Below are 20,285 nucleotides of genomic sequence, written 5' to 3' on the forward strand. Positions count from 1 at the left end.
GACATCGTATGTATATGGTACCCCATACTAGATACATCTATCTACCAAAGAAACAGTACCTGATGTAATAAACACTCTGCATCTTTGGTAATTTTCAAACTGTATAATACCGACAAACTGTACGAAATGTTTGAAGCCATTGAGAGCTGAGTATGCTCATGCTTACCTTGTAAATCTTTGCTGTTTATGAAAAAAAAAATTATCTGTTAAAAAAAGGGGTAAATCTATCTAGAAGTGGTCAGAATGACATCGTATGTATATGGTACCCCATACTAGATACATCTATCTACCAAAGAAACAGTACCTGATGTAATAAACACTCTGCATCTTTGGTAATTTTCAAACTGTATAATACCGACAAACTGTACGAAATGTTTGAAGCCATTGAGAGCTGAGTATGCTCATGCTTACCTTGTAAATCTTTGCTGTTTATGAAAAAAAAAATTATCTGTTAAAAAAAGGGGTACTGCCCTTTTCCTTCTCATAGTTGTTGAAATTGATCATCTGATTAATCTAATTAATCTAAGCAGTCTACTTGGACCAGCTGGGTTTGCTTGTACTGTAGTAAACTTGTTAGATAAATACTAACTATGACCTTTATGGAGCAAAAACAAAGTTAATAATAATTGAAACTTAATTTAAAACCTAATAGTCAAACACAGAAGAGTAAACCTTAGAGGGCAATTTTATAAAATTTATTTTAAGGTTAAAAAAATTCTACATTGAGTCTCTTTTTATTTATTTATGGAAATCACCTGCAAGCAACAGATTAAGAACAAACTGAGCTATCTAAATTAACCAAGGTCAGCCTTAGACTAGCAAAATAAATCATTCAGAAATGCCGAGAGAAATAAAGGATAGAATGGGCTAACAAGCTCAATTATGACACAGCTAAATTAGCCTAACAAACAAGATTTAAAATAATCTCCTTAAAACAAAGCCACTAGCAGTTACACTCTCATCTAACCGGCAAAAATTAAAACTAGGCTGAGGATCAAGTCGACAGAATTTCAAAAAGAGTAAAGAAAAACAGCAAACCAGTAAGACTGAATTATACACTAGGCAGTTTCCACAAAAGCAGCTGAGCAGCCAACCCTGGCTGGAACACCGCCCAGCCCAGCTGCTAAAACAAACCAGCTGCTAAAACAAACCACCCTGTGGCTGATAAAACCAGGAAAAACACATTTTAAAAGATCAACAGCCTACAAGGCTAGAAAGGATTAATAACCAACTAATAAACCAAATAAAAGTTTAAAACAGATAAAATCAAGTAAAATATGCTTGCAGATCGGAGCTCGAGCAGAAGGTTCCTTGTTGTCCAGTCGCCAGAAGTCACCCTAATAATGCAACTCTGTTATTTAGTTGTTGTTATTAACCATCAGTGTATCCAGATGTAAACTAGCAGGCCTCTGTGTGGATAGCACAAGCCACATAATGTGGCCACTCACACAGTTGTGGTCTCTACTCATCCAGGAAGCCCTGCAGGTTTGCAGAAAAATATAACTTTGTAAATGGAACAAACATAAAGAAGTAAAAAATCATAGAAGTCCAGCCTGCTGAGGACTAGATATGCTCCAGAAAAGATGAAATGTTGAAAGCAGCTAAGAATCGATTTTAAAAAATGAAGAGCAGAGGAGAAATTAGCTTGTCCGAATGCCTGAGAGCTTAGGAAATCTTGTAAGATTCTGAGGGGTAGTTGGGATTTTCAAGTTGTTTGCCCCTCCCATGGTTCCTTATGGGCCCTCAACTCATTGTGGTGCTTTTGTTTTACATTGTAATGGATATCATCAGCTTCTTAGTGTGGTATTTTTTTCCTCCTGTCTGTTTTCTTTATACATGTGTATTGATCCAGGTGATCAACCATGTCGGTCTGAAGCAGTAGAACAAATTTAGAGTCCAGTGGCACCAACAAAGGTTTATTCAAGGTATGAGTTTGCGTGTGCATGCACACTTTTTAAAGTTAGCTTGTTATTTAGTTTTGTCTTCGCATATCTTAAAATATCTTCATCATGTTACATGTTAATTTGCGGTTCAGCCCCAGTCTATAAGTTTGAACCTTACCTTCAGTTCCACTGTATTTGAAAAAATGTGCATGCACACAAAAGCTCATACCTTGAATAAACCTTTGTTGGTCTTAAAAGTGTCACTGGACTCTAAATGTGTTCTTTATACATGTATGTTACATGACATGTTAATATTTGGAACTGGCTTAAAATATTCCTCACACTTGCAGAAGTTTGCGTCCGAGAAAATGGACTGGCCCAGGCACTACGCTTGTGAGAAACTGTGTGCACTTCTGACATACTATGACATGAACAGAAGGAAGGCTGGCCACACTGATCCATGGCAGCTGCAGGCACTTCGGTAATCTAATTCAGAAAGTTGTTAGAATTCATTCCATGTTCCTCTTCACATCTGTCAGAAGAGAAAATGCACATGGATTGTAACCTTATGAAAGGGTGAAAGACATTTTTCTTTCCCATTTAGCTATATTTCACCTTTATAGAAAGTTTAAACCAATCCTCTAGTTCTAATGTTTTTACTGTGCACCTATTTACTTCATTTGCCTTTCTCCCCCCCCCGGTGGGGACCCAGAGCAGTTTACATCATTCTCTTCTCTTCCAATTTTATCCTCACAACAACCATGTGTTGATTTAGGACAGTTATAACCTGCTGTTCTCCATTCAGTACAGAGCCAAAGTGGCTTACAATGTACAAAATACATAAAACACAATCAAATTTCACAGATATGCAAAATAAGCCAATTTCACAGTCACTACTTGCCATTAACAAATGACTTCATAAGGCAGGGTAGGTGGCAACAGCTCTGCCCTTGATGAAACAGTCTGTGTCTGTCCATACACAGGCAGCCACTCCCTTCCTTCCCGTGAGGTGGATATGGCTGAGAGAGAGTGGCTTCAGGGCAGAGTGGGCATTCAAGCCTGGGTCTCCCGGATCCTAGTCCAGCAGTTCCCATACCCACATAACTGGCAGTCCTACAGTAAATTATTTGATATTCTGGTATTTTTTTAAAAGAAGCATCAGATGCATGGAACATTTACCACTCCCCCCCACACACACATACTTTTACCCTTACATTTTACATCCATGCACATTTTACAATCCTTCCTAAGCAGTTTTTCTTTCAGCATTATTTAATACTGCTGCGATTTTCTTCTCCTTATTTCACAGGATAGTCAAGACACGAACAAAAAATGGGATTCCTTGTTTTGAAATCGAGTGGCAAAAGCCAGGTTGGTTCTCTTCTCTCTGCATTTTTGTGGGGGTTATCACACAACGCTTGAAATCCTGGGAGGGGGGGATGCAATGCGTGTGAGTCCTGTCAACGGAGGCCATTTGCAAAGTATCCCAGTATTAAAAATGCAAGAAGAACGGTTCTGGATTTCCAGAACACTGGATTTTCACATCTTGTCATACAAGTGATGTTCCTGTTCTGGCAGTAGATCAATACACGTCACGTTCTGGACTTTTCCCTTTCTGACCACACCATATCAAGTAACTGGAGACATCAACTTTTAAAATAAGTTGTCTCTCTAACTACTTCCCCATCAATTCTAAACTGATATTCTGTGTGCAGTTGTTTCCATAGGGCCAGGTTATTCTGCTTTATGTTACCCCATGGATCACCAGTGGCAGACATGTGAAGGATTTGAAAAAAATGACGGCACAGTTGTTCATGGGATCCATACAAGATAATTAGGACATGCAACTGCTTGAATTATAAAGACTCAGAGATTGCCCCTGACTGCCAAACTGCGATGACAGATTCCTACCACCGGGTGTCTTTATGCAGAATTGATATGAAAGATCCATATTTGATAACTTGTTTTTCTTTTAAAAGGTAGAGTTATGGGCAGAACCCTCCTGTCTGTAGCTCTGGCACTGCTCTTTTTAAAAAATCTGATAGTATGCTTTGATGTCTTTTATGTATTCACCCAGAGCATTTTGCTACAGCAGACGATCAGTCGGTGGAGCCTTTTTTAATAACAACGGAAGAGTCATCATTATTTCAGGCTGCTTACCCAGAAATCATTGCCCTGTATCAAATGGAGAAGTTGGAAATTTGCAAAGAGAAAAAGAAAGGTGAGCTTGGGAGTCTCTTGTTTTGCTCTTTTTTGAACATCACATACATGCTTGCGTAGTGCAGACTATTGTGTCGCTTCACGTAATTGCAGTTCTTCTACAGAGCTGTGAATTAAATTAAAATGCCATCAGCCGAACTTTATAACGGAGTCATCCTATCATTCACTTGTTTGCGCTTGAATTTGAAAGGAGTAGCTTCTCCTCATGTTGGAGAAACTGGGAGCGCAGGAAGCTTTTCATGGACTCCCATCTCCACTGTGTTTGTAGGGGAGGGAGAAAAGCCGGGAGGGATCCCAGTTGCATCAAGAGAGGGAGACAGCTGTTCTAAACCAAAACTCAGTCTATTCTATTACACACTCTTAAGTCAGAAAACACTTTTGTAGCATTTCAATATTCAACATAGAATATTTCAACACAGCCCCAATACATACATAGTGTGCTTGTAGTCCTATAAAGATTGCTCTGTCAAGACGCATCACAGAGGGTGTTTGGCCAGAACAACCAAGACCAAAACTAAACTCAGACATTAAGTACCCTTTTCCGACCATAGGGGTTAATGTAACTGTCAGTCAAGTCTGTGACAAGCATTTGACATATATCTCTGACATGCACATCAAAGCCCGGCCCATTCTTTCTATCTCTGAGGTCAGGAAGGTCAAGGAAAGCTGGGTTAAGATAGGTTGACTAGCTTCAGATACTCTATCTATTTAGAATTTGATAATGTATAAACATTCCAAAAGACAAAAGTCATGTAAGGCACAAGGCATGTGCAGGGTTATCGGTGCCTGAAGGCCACAGCACTTAGCACAGTCCTGAAGCCCCCTGGGAAACAGAACCAAAGATTCAACTATAGAGGCTAATTACTATGGAAATTAAAGTAACCTAGGTTTAATAGAGGGCTGAGGCTCAGTCCGGGCCCTAATTCTGCGACACATCACAAAGACTGAAGCCATTTCACAAGCAGTCTTTTTTGTTCTTGTAGGCAAAAAGGCAAAACTTAAAAAGAAAGAAGACTTAGCAGCCAACGGCGAAGTTGCAGATCTTCTCTCTCGGCTGAACTTGCAGTCGTCATGTGAGATCTTTCCCGATCGTAATCCCAAGTATGATTTCAAATCTGATTGTCAAGTATTGCCAACCCCCAACTGTAAATCTCAGGTCCCGTTCGTATCTGTAAGTTTTTCTGCCGAAGTCTTATCGAGTCAGAATTCACCTTCTCCCTTGCTTGCAAGTCCTCCACAAAATGCACGGGATGAATGCAACTTTGGTGGCTATCTGAGCTCACAAATAGAATTTATTGACTCCTCCATGGACTCTTGTGCTTCCTCTGCAATTACTAATCTGCCGCTAGGTGACATTGATTGGGAAGGCACATCCTTTAGCATTTCTCCGGCTCCAGTTAATAATTCTTGTTCAGAATCTGAGTGGCGTACACATAGTAATTCCACAGGACACCGTGGTCCACGGCACTGCAAAACAACAGACATTATCCCGCTGTTTTCTAATTCTGTACAATGTAATCAAGATCCACCCAGGAGTGTGGAGTGCTCTGTTTCAGGCAGCAGCAACCTTCCCGAAGGACAAAACTGTTCATCATCAAAAGGTCAAGTAATTCTAAAGCTTTCTGCTTTGGAAAGTTTTTCCAGGGATCCAGAAGTTTCTCTGCTCGGCCCTCTGCAAATGACAGAACAAACAAAAGGAACTTCAAGCCCTGAGGGTGAATTTTCAAATGTTTTAGCTCAGCAAAATGACAGCCTTCAAAGAACTGAAATTGTGCTACCTAAAAAATATCCCAGGGAATTCAGCTTAGAAAACAATATAAAGCTGCCCAAACAATCCGAATATGTGTCACAAAAACCCACCAGTTCAAGCATGTCCAGGTCTGTGAGTCTGTGCATTGAAACTGTAGAACCGACTCACTCTGGAAATGAGCCAGTGATGATGTTTCCTGAGCCAACAAAGGATCTAGACAACTGCCAGATGAGAGAAGACTTTGCACAGATGAGTGTGAAAAACTCACTTAAGAGCGTGTGTCAAAGTGGGTATTCTTCCAGTGAAGAGAGTGATGGAGGAAATGTGGAAGTTAGGAGGAAGGCTCCCGGGGGTCCCCAGTGGCAAAAGAAGCGTAGCCTGGTTCAACTGAAGGATAACTGCCGTGTGAAAAGGAGTGACAGTAAATCAGAGCTTGAAATTAAGCTAAAAGGGAAGGTCTCGGGTGCAGATTTATTAGCGGAAGAGCATCCAAAACCTGCCTCTGTTGCGCACGTTCACAGTTCTCCGAGCCCCATCAACGTAGCATGTTCTTATCTCCAAGACAGTGGAAGTGAGGCTGATGTGTGGGCCGACAGCCCTCTGCCACTGTCGGAAAGGTTGAAGCTAAGGCTGTAGAGCCATTAAAACTACTCTTCCTTTCATTATGACGGACATTTCTCGAGTTGCTGTCTCCTCCCAGTTCATAGGTGGAAGTTCCAAAGAGAGCTTAAGAAAAGGACAGCGTGAACAGCTTGGAAGTCTGGGATGGAAATGTTGTCTAGCCCCCTTTAAACTGACCTTATAGGTGATCCATGTAGTTCTTGCCACAGACAGGCTGTGAACTGTGTAGACAACTGTTTTCCCAAGAAGAACAACCACACCACAGTACCATGACGTCAATTCATTAAGAAGCACACCTTGTCTTTATCCTAATCAGTGAATGTCTCACTGCCAAGAACATTGCTTGTACGCAGCTGGATGACAGCAGTGTGGTGGTGATATCTGACATGTATACACTTACAGGTTTCCTCCAGCCAGTGCCTTTGTGCCGTCTTGACTTCTTCATGGGGACGTCAAGGAATGCTTCTAGGGGCGTGATTTAATTCCTGATTCATTGGTATCAGGAGCCCCTTTTCTCTGGAACTGCTATCCACTGCCATGCACCATAGCAGGGCAGGGGTCATCTCATCAGCTGTATCATTACAAAATCTTGCCATGCACCAAATTCAGCTCAAGCCAGTCATGTATGACCTTTTCAGAACACCTTGTAGTTCAGCTGAATATGCTGCTGGCCTGTCTGTTGGGGGGGGGGGGAGATGTGAACACTAAAAATTGTGAACACTGTGTTCTAGGGAAATTAAGTAAATCAGTACCAACTGAATAGATTTGAGGTAAATGCTGATTATTATTATTTTTTTGCAGTATCACCTTTCATTTTGAATAAGTGAGCTGCAGCCCCAAAGTATTTGATTTAGATATCAAAACGGGGTGATATTTAGGTACATTTCACTTCCAGGCATAGGAGATAATTTCAGAGTATAAGTTCGGTGCGTGTGGAGTTATGTAATACTATCCACACTCTCCAATAATTACATGCAAACAAAGATTTCGTATTAGTAGATTTCGGATTGTACACTTAGGCCCCAATTTATGGTTTTTTGAATTTCTGATGGTGTTGGATTGCAGCCTTAGCACAGTACATTTATAAAGCATTATGTAACTGTGAACCGTGTTTTAAATGATGCCTTCACTTGGACGCAGTTTAGTCAAGACAGGGCTCCAAATACCAGTAGCTTAAATGAAGCCCAAAGGACCTTATGCCTAGCATAAATACTGTTTCCGTAGAATTGTTTTCCCCAGTGCTGGATAGTGCACGACTTTTAACATAATTGTGTTATTTTTCACTGGTCTTAATAAAAGGTTTGTTTTGGGATTTGCCAGCAGAGCGACCTGCAGCCTCTGCCTGTTCTGGAAATACCTACACTTCTTCAAATGTAGGAAAAAGAACTTAGGAAGACACTTTGCTCATGTGTTTTCTCAGACCACTAAAGTAATACTACCTAGTTGGCTTCCATTGGCTCTTTACCTAGTGCATCAATTAAAATTAATCTCCAGTATTGTTAATGCAGATTCATTTTAGTTGATGCACCAGGTAAAGAGTCAGTGGTGATCCTCTCAGCCTAACCTACCTCACAGGGTTGTTGTGAGGATTAAATCTCCAGTACTGTGATTGCTGTAGCAGCCTGAATAGCCCAGACTAGCTCAGAAGTCAAACGGGGTTGGTCCTGGTTAGTATTTGGATGTGAGACCATCTAGGAAGACCTGGGTTGCTGTGCTGAAGAAGGCAATGGCAGACTACCTCTGCTCATCTTTCACCTTGAAGACCCCTTGAGAAGTTGCCATAAGTTGCTTGCAACTTGATGGCACTTAATTACTATCCTTATTGTTGATGCAGCGACTGCCACTATTTACTGCTGATCTTTAGCCTTGTAAGGGAGCTGTGTGCTCTCTTTGGTGTTAGGCCACTGATTGGTTTTTATATTTGAAACTGGACGCTGCCACTGTGTGTCCCCCCCCCCAATCCTCTTAGAAAATCAGAAGAGCAGCCTGCTGCTACTCCACACTGCGTTGCGAAGTATTCCAACCTACCAGGCATTCTAAGAGGATACATACAATGGGGGAAGGGGGTACCATGTATGCTGCCCTGACCTCTCTGCTGGAAGGATGGGATCAAAATGGGATAGAGGCCTGAAACCTCTCACCCCTGCCCCCCCCCTTTTTTTTAAAAAAAACAACAACACACATATCCAACCTGATGAAGAGCCCTGAAAAACATGAAAACTGGCACACTGTTTTGTGTTAAACTTTGGTTGGTCTCAATAAATGGTTGTGACATGGCTTTTGTTTTTGGATCGTGTTTTGGACCATAACGGAGCTAACCTGCAGCTGCCCTCCCAATGCGCGTGCTAACCGGGTTATGTCAAGATGCAAATTTTAGCAGGTTTCTAGGTTACTGCAATGATATTAGCTGATCAGTTGCCTTCCATTTCTGTGACGGTCGCTTCATGCAAAAGTGTAAAAAAAATTTTTTTTACTGATGTTTACATTTCTAACCCCCATTTCTCCCACCCTCTGTAGATGAAGGAAGAAATGACGGGACCTGGGCAGATTAGTGGAAGAAGGGAGTGAAGGAAAGAGCAGTGCCTCCACCCCACTGGTCCCAGTCAATTACCAGTGGGCAAAAGCAAGGAAAATACATTTGCAAAGTGACTCCCCAGATTTCAAACCACCTCTTAACATTCCCAAGTAGGACTCCCAACTACCAGGGAGTCCCAGGTTCAGATCCTCACTCTCCCATGGAAGCTTGCTGGGTGCCCTTGGGCCAGTCACGCACACTCAGCCTGATGTACCTCACAGGGTTGTGTTGTGAGGATAAAACAGAAGGGGAGAATGTTGTAATCCTCTTTGGATCCTCATGGAGGAGAAAAGTATGGTATAAATGGAGTAAATAAAGAGGGATGGGAGATCAAAGAAGAATATACATTGCAAAAACTCAAATGTAGGTCACACGGTTTAAAGCTGGAATCAGAAAGGTGATTCTTTTTACTGTCTGTCTTGGGCCTTGTAAGTGTCCCTTGGTCTTTCTTGTGACTTAGGGGGTTCTCTCTGGTGCTGCTGTTGGGGGTGCTTTATGCTGCTGCAGATCTCCAGGGGTTTTATTTATTTATTTATTTTTCGCATTTATACCCCGCCCTCCCCAATGGGCTCAGCTCTGCCTCATGCTCCTCATCAGCCTCTTCTGTTCTCTCCACAAAATAGCATCATTTTCCTCAGAAATCTATATTTTCTTTCTCTTTCCTCAGGCACTGCCTACAGCTCCTCAGGGAGGAAGACTTCTCCTTCACAAATTCTATTAGGGGGCAGTGTTCCCTCTAAGCTGAGTTCACACACACACACACAAACCTTTCTTGGCATGAAAGCACAAAAAAACATAATGGAAATATAGGAAAATACTAAGATGCATCAGTCACTTACACTTCAATTCAATCGTCTTCTGAATGCATAATATAAAGATTTTGCAACAGCCTCCATTATTTCGCAATTAAAATTAAACAGAAGAAAGTGAACAATTGAGTCATCAGAGTGCCAGCTCTTACCCTCTAGAAATGGAGTAATAAAACAAGATCGGATATCCCTATAGAGGGGGTCTAAGCTGAGTTAGTGTGAGCTAGCTCACAGTTTTTTACCCTCCAGCTGACACATTTTTGTCTTAGGAAGGATGGCTCCAGTCCAGAGCAGACTTATTTATTTATATCCCGCCCTCCCCGAAGGCTCAGGGCGGCTAACAACGAGGCACAAGTGCCAGAATTAAAACAGATAAAACAGTCTAAAATCATAAAACAATACAGTACAACAGTAGCCAAATGCAGTAGCCAAATCACCTGCCTGCTCACAACTTTAATGCTGGTGGCTCACAAAGTAGAATTTTTGCTCACAGGACTCCACAGCTTAAAGGGAGCATTGCTAGGGGGTCAAACTCATTGGGTTACATGTTTTTCAAAGAAAGAAATTAGCCAGACGTATAATTTTAACCTACACACTTAGCAAGCAAGTGATTCAAAGAGAAGGTTTAAGCGGTTAATTCAACCATTTAAATTCTTTTGTTTTTACTGGATTAACTATCCTATTGAATGAAGGGAACTTCAGATTATTTAACTTTGGCTGGGTTATATCCTACATTTGCAAAGCCAGTTCCTGATAAATGCCATGCTTGAAATGAAGATGACCCTGAATGTAATATGACCTCTTTAAAATTGTTACACACAAACATATATGTAATTTTATTGGACATAAATGTAACTTGTATGCAAATGTATACCTATTTAAAATAGTCTTGCATTGGAATAAATACTGTAGGAGTTGCAATCCTATGCATATGGTCCCAGTGACATCGATGGAAACTCTGAATGAAAATGTAGAATATCAAACTGTATGGTTGCAATCCTATGCATACTTACTTGGGAGTAACCCCACTGATCTCAGTGACCCAAGTGAACAGAAGATCAGGCTACAATAACCCTATTGCCCTTTGGATTAATAATTTAAGAGCTAAACTTGGGTAGAAGGAAAATAATTCTTCTTTTTGTAGAAGTGGATGACTTTCATGAACAGAAGATTCCTCTGTGGGCAGAAGAATCCAGCTTTTGGATTCAACTCACAAGTGAAAAGTAAATAATAATTGTGGGATGCTACTGGGCATTGAATGCTTAAGGGCTGATTTACTCAACTATGTGTAGGACCTACACATAGTTGAGTAAATCAGCCCTTAAGCATTCAATGCCCAGTAGCATCCCACAATTATTATTTACTTTTCACTTGTGAGTTAGTGGAATTTGTGATTTGCTCCCTTATCTCCTGTCTTATCCCTTGGGGCTTGAAAATTTATACAAGTGGTGCTTGAAACTCATACTCCTAGTAGTAGAGAATTTCCATTGTTATAAAAGTAGGATACCTTGAGAAAAGTGACAGGTAACCTAGTTTTACACTGATTTATAGTGCAGGTATGCTCCATTGGTTCACATTTTCCCACAGCTCTTGGGTCTAGAAACCAGTTCCTTCAAATGGATATCGAGATTGTAACAAATATTTAGAGCATACTAACAAAACTTTGTTGTCCAGCCTTCCTTTTACGAAAATTAGCTGCTCTTCATGCCTTAATACATAGCCAGTAATATTAGCAACTTCAGACTCCTCAGTGGGTCTTATTTTGGTTTTCCATAGAGGCCTGAGGCTGCATTCTCATACAGGTATTTAATCTGAATGCAAACTGTACTACAATAGTGAAGGGTTGACATGATGGAATGTTTCCCCAACAGTCTGACACATTAGCCCTGTTCACATTTTACAATGGACACACACACACACATCCTGCATACTGTTCGTAAGAAAAAAATCAACACACATTCATTTTACAAATGGAATCAGGGACCAGTGCCTGAATCAATGTTGGGGTTTCAGTCACATGTTCATCTGTGCATGCATTGAAGGTAACATGAGGATTACTCTACACACATAGAAAAATCAAGAGCAGTCTACACCAACATGCATTCACTATAATTTGTGAACAGGGCTACAGAAAATTAGCAGGACAGGAAGAAGATAAGACTAGAAGCCCTCTTTCTAATACCTAATCTTTTTAAAGAAAGATTTTTATTGATGTATGAAGGGACATGTGCACCTATCTGCTTCAGTCTGGAGAATCAGCCCATTCACAGGTTTATCAGGTAGGAAGGACTATGCCATAATTTATCAGGTTGTCAAAAGCATGTATTAAACTGCATAAGACATTTCCTTGTGCCTCCAACTAGATTACTGTATACAGACTGTGCACCTTGAGACCGTTGAGGGCAGTCTTCATGTTAATTCGGTGCAGTATCAGATAGCTTAGACTCCCTTTCAAATCCATTGGAAAATTATGCATCTATGGAAACTTACTACAGAAAATCATAGTGCTTACAAACTCTTTAACAGAGTGCCTTTTAGCTCAAAGAAGACGAATTTGCCTTAGAGTCAAGTCAAGATATTGCATCACCAAGGAAGCATAAAGCTGTATGCCCCCATTTTTAATAGAAAGCATAGGGGTGGATCAAGATTTCCATGCTCAGTAAGTTTTAGGAAGAGACTTTTACCATCTTGGTCGGCAGGCCCACCCCTCAAAGTCCCTGCTTGGAGCTGGAGAGCTCCACTTATCCAAGGGTGAGGGGGCCAATTTTGAGCGGTTCTCCTTGCTGCATGAACAACCCCCTCCTCTGTGCCACATGGCACATTGTCTTGGAGGATTTCCCTTTTAGAGGTCTGCTTGGCAGGACATTGTTAAAAATATTTATGTAAAGGTGTTCCATTTGTGGGAGCCTGAGTTCCAACCTTATTATGATTTGGTTATGTTTTTTATTTGTCATGGAACTGTTAGTATTTGAGGTAAAGGGAAACTGGTGGGAAATGAGTAATAGCTACACATTTAAACAGTGTTAGAGACACAGAGTGTTTGTTTCCTGAGGGGCAAAGTGCTAAATCTACCACTGGTGTTTTACTGTTTTACCAGTAGCACCTAGCCTACAACAGATCTAGTAATATTGCTAAATGGAGCTTCCTTTCATCTGTTGATGTAAAATAGCAGAGCTTAACACCTCTTTAGACATGAAAAGATTTTTACCTTGACATGAGATAACAGTTCCCATTAATCTTTTTCGCTGTGCCGCTTTCCACCTTGCCTTACAGCCCTGTGCTACTGCTGAGTTCTCAGAGATGGATTCAAGTTATTCCTGGTTATAACAAGAAGCCTTTCAGAAAGCTCTCTTTAAGAGATTATTTTCCCACTCCAATATATGCCATATTTTTAGAAAATAAAATGATTGTTCTTTTTCTGAACGGTATGCCAGGCATCAGCTGATTTCCTTTTAGTTTTAAAAAGTGAAAATAAACAATCGCTATCTGGCCCTTTTATTAGACTTTTTACTGAAATAGCCTTTTCTCGGCACATCTCTATTTTGTGAAACATGCAGCTAAGGAAGGTTCTGTGGAAATGAAAAATTAACAATTAAATTTCCCCAAACTTCTATTAATAGGAACAGTTTCCTTTGGCTGAATATGTGCCCAGCGGTCTATAAAGGACCCCAAGGGCAATTCCAGAATTGTTCACAGCAACTTCTGGGTAGATTGTCAGTATAGTCAAGCTCTGGATATTGCTGTTGATGTATCTCAAGGAGATAATGGTAATCCTTACAACTGGATTTTGCATATTATTTGAGTAAATGTGTAATTCAGGCCTAGAAAATGAAGGAAAGCTGCTTCAAAATCAAAGATATTATGTACCAATGAAGGCTTTACATTTTCATTAGTGTTTCCCAAGCTCTGTATCTGGACATTGGTTTTGTTTTCCTTTTTTCAAAATCTGAACACATTTTACCCTATACTTAAAAGATAAGAATCTTTATATTTTCCTGATTAGCTCTCAGACCACTAAGAGCATCCTGGAAATTCTCCTTCCAAATGAGGGCTACCACAGTTAATACCACACTCACGTTTGTCCAGTCAGTCAAGGATGAGACCAGATTTTCTGGCAATTATACATCTTGCATTTTGGCTGGTCGCTTGACCGTATTAATAAACTTGACTTGACATCTTGCATTGTCTTTTGCCTGCCAGCTATGAATGTAGGCTGAATCGTGGTCTCCTGATACTGCATTGGGTTGATCCTTGGAATTACTGCATTGGGTTGATCCTTGGAATTATATCACTGCTCATATATTGGCTAGGAGGCTTAAGGTGATACAGGCTCTTCTGAAAGCCTTAGCAGGTCTTTGCAATACCGCTATACATGCATGAAACATCTGGAAAAGCTGGAGGTTACCAGGGTCTGAATGGAGTTATTTTAGAGTAATTTGGCATATCTAGGCTGCGGTCATACGGAGCATTAGCCACGCTACAGAGACGGAAGATAGGCGGATTTTTCGGGCACGATCACAGCGCCACATCCGGGAAGCGTAGCGCTCCCGTGGCGAACCCGAGGCTTCCCGCCGAAGGTGCGGGGTAAAAAACTAGTACCTCCGAGGTACTAGTTTCCGGAAACCGCGGGGCAAGGCCGGGCGCCTGATTGCGTTTCCGGTGGTAGGTCGTGGCATCCTGCCCATGTCCTGTCGCTAAAAGTTTTTTTCCCCCAAGTCTCCACGGGATGCGCACAAGCACCCAACGGCGCATGCGCACACTTCGTTTAAACAACACAGCCCCCTCCTCTTTTCCATACCTCCCCACACACTCCTGGCTCGGCCTGCTCGAGAGGAACTCTCTGCACTGGGCAGCAGGGGGGGCGTGGCGGGAGGGCAGCCCGGCTGAAGCTCCTCCTGGAGGGGACCGGACAGAGGACACAGTTTTCATTCCTCTGTATCCCTGGAAGGGGTTAAACCCGCGGAGCCTTTTGCTAGAGAGGCCACTTCTTTGCCGCGCCTTAGGATTGTCCTGTGCTCAACACCTCCCCACTAACCACAGGACCTCTACGGGACATCTGATCGCGCAGCTGCATGTTATTTTGCTCCGGGGCAAACAGTCACGCTTCCCCCCTCCCCCCCGCATTTTCCTGCCCATGTGACCGGGGCCCTACTTGAGTTTATTGACTTTGGGGATACCTTGGTTGAAAGACATGTTGGTCACATGACACCCCTCCACACACATACACACACAAGAAACATGTAGCTGGGCTTAAATATGTAAGTTATGTGTATCCTACCACTTTGTGCAGGGAGCACAGACTATTCCTGCATTCCCTTCTGTTTCTGCAGCCCTTCCTGATCTTTGGAAGGATCATTCCCCAGGTTGTGGGCAAGGGCTGGAGTGAGGAAGGGCAAGATGGTGAACTAACTCTCTTTTCTCTTCCACAAGTGCAGTTCTGCTGAGAAAAAGAGAAAATGTTATCCTCTTGTCCCTTCAGCCCACTGGGCAACTGGAAGAGATCACTTTGAATTATGCAGTCTTAATCAGTCTTCTTCTTTGACGATATATGTGCCTTGACCCAGTGATAAAGTTGATGTATGGGCATTCCTATGGATCCATGAAGCTACCTTAGCTCTATCAACTCCCCCTGTCATTTCAATGGAGAAAGTAGGTATACATGAACATAGCATTTGAAGGTCTGCTCTCGCTATTAAAATTAATGCCATAGCCAACTGCAAGAACTCCAGGTATACGACAGAGGGTCACAAGCCTTAGGATCAGTACAATGCAGTAGAGTATCATATTCCTCTTGAATAATTGTGCCATCATCTTTGCCTGAAATACACTCATGATGTCATTACAATAATGCAATTCCTAGAATGCTCATACTAATCCTAATGCAGGAAGGATTCGCCTGAGATGCAGGCCTTCTCCAATCTCTGGAAGCCATTGCTCTTTGCGCCTCTAAACCATGACCTGAGTGTTCATGTTGGATGTGTGTATTCCTTCTTACCCCGTAGAGTGAGGAACACTGATCTACTAATCCCACATCCTTCAGCCTATATATGGGCAGTGGCCTCATCTCCAGAAGGGCAGTTAAAGATGAACTGGGATCCTGAGTTTTAGCAAATGTTACAAGTGGCAGGTCATGAGTAATTCCAGAAACATCTCCATTGCCCAGAAAGCGTGGCCCTATCTCCAAGTCCTGACAAACCGGGCAAAGAGGAGGGAAGGATACTGGAAGGCATAATCAACCAGGGTATTCTGCAGTTGTACAGAGGATGTCTGCCCAGTGTTCTAGCAGATACTGAAAAAGGTATACGTACATCTTTTAAACTAATATTGAGATTCACCTCCACCAGTTTTAATCAAGGGGAGAAATGGTGCAGTGGAGTTGACGTTATTTTACTTTCTAAAATCCCTTTTGCTCTGATTTTTTTTTAACTGCTATCTGTGGTTTATTTGAACTTTTATTCTGTTAGCTGGCCTGTCTTAATTTTTAAATTGTTTTTATGGTTTTAACATATGCTGTGTTGAAACTAAAAGCAGCTACTGAATTCTTGGCGATACAAATAAATAAATAGGAAGCCACAATATGTATGTCCTTTACGAATTTATTTATGGATCACCTGACAAATTTATGGAGAAATAATTCTGAGTAATAGACTTCCTTGCAATTGTCTAGCTAAATAGAGAAGATAACAAATCCCACCAAGCGATAAAGATGTTGTCTTTGGCCTTTTCTTTTTAGTCTCTGTCACCTAATTTGAGCCTTTGACACTCAGGTGTTAATGTGGGGTTTGTTCTGTTTGAATCAGGTGATTTGCATTTCAGAGTTTGTCACATTTATAGCCTTTGATGTCTGCATCCTCTTTCCTTTTTTTAAAAAAAAAACACACCAGGTGAAATGTCTTGAAGAAATCAGATATTTTCAAGAACAACCCATGAAACTTTAAAATGGACTTTGGAAAGTGTATTTCAGCCAGATCCTGAGCATGTTGACTCAGTGGTTCGCCTGTGTTCAACGGGACTTCAGTTGTGCACAAGATGGCATCACTGCCGTAAGAGGCTGCTGGGGAGGGTGGAGAAAAATCTTATCCTCTCTTCCTGGGGAACAGCTGTGAGATACAACTCAACACAATTCCAGCATTTACGCAAAAACCACATTCTTCATTGTACATGGCATAAATCTGTAGATAATGTTTTGATGATGGAAAATGTATATATTTGCTTCAAGTTAAGCGCTATAGGAACCAATATTAATGGCAAACCAAATGCATGAGTTGCTTCCAGTTGGATTATCGCTTCTAACGTATGTTTAAAATATCAGTTGCGGCATATACATTCTCGTGTAAGTCAGCATGTTTCTACATTTAGAGCCCATACGTTGTCACTTTCTTATTGTCACATGTCCCGTTTCCTAAGTATTTAAAATCAGTAGTGGAAAATTGTGAAATACAAGTGCAAGCTATATAGGCAGCTCTTAGCACCAATACGGGCACGAATGACTTATAGTAGTTACATTCTATGCACAGCAGCCATCCTACAGACAATGTGTTGGATCTCGTGGAGGACTTCTGTGTACAGAAGATGGGATCATAGATTTCCCACGTTCTTAGTGCATCCAGTTCTCTCCCTCATGCTTCTCCTGGGAATCCGCTTTACCCCATGAGCAGAATGGAAGTGGGGAGGCAGGGCAGTCCTGTTCTGTGTACATAAATCCAATCTGCAGGAATCTCTGGTGGATCCAAACCATAGGTACAGGCAGTAAGCTCCATAGAAAGAGCTCTCAAAGGTTGTGGACGCACATAACACATCTTCCATTTGTGTGCATGCATGTGTGTTCTTCTGTGCAGTTTGCCTCAAGGAGCGACACTTCAGAGTATCCTCTGTCCTTTGAATGTGATTTTTCAAGCAGTGCTGGGGACCTGTAATAAAACATAGGAGGGCTATAAAGGTAAAGGTTTTCCTTGCTCGAAAGCCAGTCAAATCTGACTCTAGGGGGCGGTGCTCATCTCTGTTTCCAAGCCGAAGAGCCACCGCTATCTGAAGACTTTTTCCGTGGTCATGTGGCCGGTATGACTAAACCCCGAGGCATATTAAATCCTCACTTCTTGTTCAGCCACCTTTCTCACTCCTGCGAGCATTGTTCACATACTTACAAGCAGATCTCTGCAGTTCCCAGGGCTGATACTCCAGAATGCATACACACAGCCTGGCTTGTTTGCCTTTGCTCCTGTAGTAGGTTCTAGTGTACTTCACCCCTGTCCCCATCCCCAGTTCCTTTTCACAGTTTAGTAAGACTATATTGTACTTGTGCCTCTGGTGGATTTCAGTTATTGGTATGTTTTGATCTCTGGAAGACAGATGTATCTGTATACATGATTTCATTTCCGACCTTTGGTGAATAAGAGAGCTACAATTGCCTGCCATTGCCTGATAAATATGTGCATCAGAGCCTGACAGATCAAGTCAAGGAAACCAAAGTTCAGCACTGTCTTTCTCTTCCCAGTCGCCAGCACTGACATTAGTGAGTAAAAAAAAACTTGGTGGCCAGTTAAATGCAACTATGTGAGAGTTTCTTTGTATAATGAGAAAAATGTCTCATTAACCACTAGATATGATGATGCCAAAATTCAGGTCAACCTCAGTTTTGGCAGGGGGGTTGGGTTTGTGGCTGGGTGGAACCCTGAGTGAAATGGCATCAAGACTTAGAAGACTGAAGGACCAAAATGTACTAAGGTTAGAGCTGTAAACAAAAAAATGTTACCTTGAAATGTGAAACTATTTGTGGGCAGGGAGAAGCATTGCGGGAAGCCATCAAAAGGGGGGGGGAGGAGTTAAAAGAAATGGATCTGATGGTTGATTGTTAAATGTTGAACTTGTTAATCCAAAAATAAAAGTAAAAAAAAAAAGACTTAGAAGACTGACGGCAGCTTCCCATTGCATGAATGACAAGGCATTTTGGCCATTCTTAATTCTGTTTCAGAACCCAGAATGGTAATTCTGGGATCCTTTGTGTTCCAACACAATCAGATGATTGTGAATGTTGAAATCAGCCTTCCTCATGCCTGCTTCAGGAAGCTTGAAAGACTATGACCTCATAATCTTGGGAGAAAACTCTGCTAATTTAGCTAGCTCTGCTAAAATAACCTTTGCTCTAGGGGTGCTTTTTTGTTTACAGAAATAAAGCTGTAAGTGGTGGTAGGAGACATTGCCACTGTGCATTAGTAAATAATGTCCCATGAGGGAAAAGTTCTAGAACCACTTCTCTGTGCATTCCTCCAAAAACATGCCATCAGGTTACAAATTCACCCCCAACAGAATTAACAGGGTTTTAAGGCAACCAATAAAACCTACAAGGAAGTTTAGAAGGAAAAGCTATCTTTTGAAGGAAGAGTGCACTTCAGATGGAGTGTATGTTTTCATTCCATATTGCACTAGCTTATCAAAACAGCTCAGCAAAGACACAGCATGCTCTTAAGTTTCAGTCCTACTTATTACAATTCCCCCCTGTATATTAACATTTTGCCTTAACATGGATAGTCCTACCCCAATCTTGTCAGATTTCAGAAGCTAAGCAGAGTCAGCCCTGGCCAATGCTCCCTCTAAGCTGTGGAGTCTGGTGAGCAAAAATACTGCTTTGTGAGCTAATGGCATTAAAGTTGTGAGCGAGCAATCTGGCTACTGCATAAATTAGTTTGTTCTGGAGCCATCCTTCCTGGGCTAAGACAAAAATCTGTGAACTGGAGGGTAAAAAACTGAGCTAGCTCACACTAACTCAGCTTAGAGGGAACACTGGCCCTGGCTAGTATTTGGATGGGAGACCTCCAAGGAATACCAAGGTTGTGAGCTAGAGGCAGGCAATGGCAAACCACCTCTGAATGTCTCTTGCCTTGAAGACCCTGTGGGGTCACCATAAGTTGACCATAACTTGACAGCACTTTCTACTACCATTAAAATTATCTCCACTAATTAAAACACGATAGCTTCGGTTGATTGATCTTCCATTGACCAAACGACTTAAGACAGCATTCTAGGTTTTCCCTCCAGTATGTGTGCTTTAGGAGTGATGATCTGATGCAGAGATGTAAAATTTTCTGCCTTCGGTGGAGATTCCTAACAGAAGACCAGGACAGAGAACTGAATGATGCAGCAATGACGCAACACTCTTTTTGTGTGAGTGGGTACTTCTTGATTTCAGGGGGCCACAACCTTGTTAAGCATGGGGGTGCTTTTGGAGTTTTGAAAACAAGTGGTGGACACTATAACAGAATGGCTGCTATTTGGCGGTGGGACCAATCAGAAAACACTGGGAGCATTTCACCTGAATAAAGCAACTCTGACAGCTCAGGCCCCAGACTGTGGCTGACAATATGCTACAGATTTGGTTTATTCATCTTCAGTCTTCTGTGCAGGCACATATTAGGACTGCGCTTGTGTAG

At 41.7% G+C, this 20,285-nt stretch overlaps 1 protein-coding gene across 1 annotated transcript in view; it reads left to right on the forward strand.

Annotated features, from left to right (window-relative positions):
* Positions 1–6,631, forward strand: part of GEN1 (GEN1, Holliday junction 5' flap endonuclease) — a 32,424-nt gene extending 25,793 nt beyond the window's left edge. Inside the window, exons 10-13 of the mRNA XM_015423769.1 lie at positions 2,234–2,364; positions 3,193–3,254; positions 3,961–4,104; positions 5,087–6,631. Of these exons, the coding sequence (XP_015279255.1) occupies positions 2,234–2,364; positions 3,193–3,254; positions 3,961–4,104; positions 5,087–6,489 (1,740 nt within the window). The 3' untranslated portion in view covers positions 6,490–6,631. The remainder of the gene's footprint in view (positions 1–2,233; positions 2,365–3,192; positions 3,255–3,960; positions 4,105–5,086) is intronic.
* Positions 6,632–20,285: the final 13,654 nt, after the last annotated feature.

Source organism: Gekko japonicus, unplaced genomic scaffold (assembly GCF_001447785.1).
Source record: "Gekko japonicus isolate JY-2015 unplaced genomic scaffold, Gekko_japonicus_V1.1 scaffold121, whole genome shotgun sequence".
Classification (NCBI taxonomy): domain Eukaryota; kingdom Metazoa; phylum Chordata; class Lepidosauria; order Squamata; family Gekkonidae; genus Gekko; species Gekko japonicus.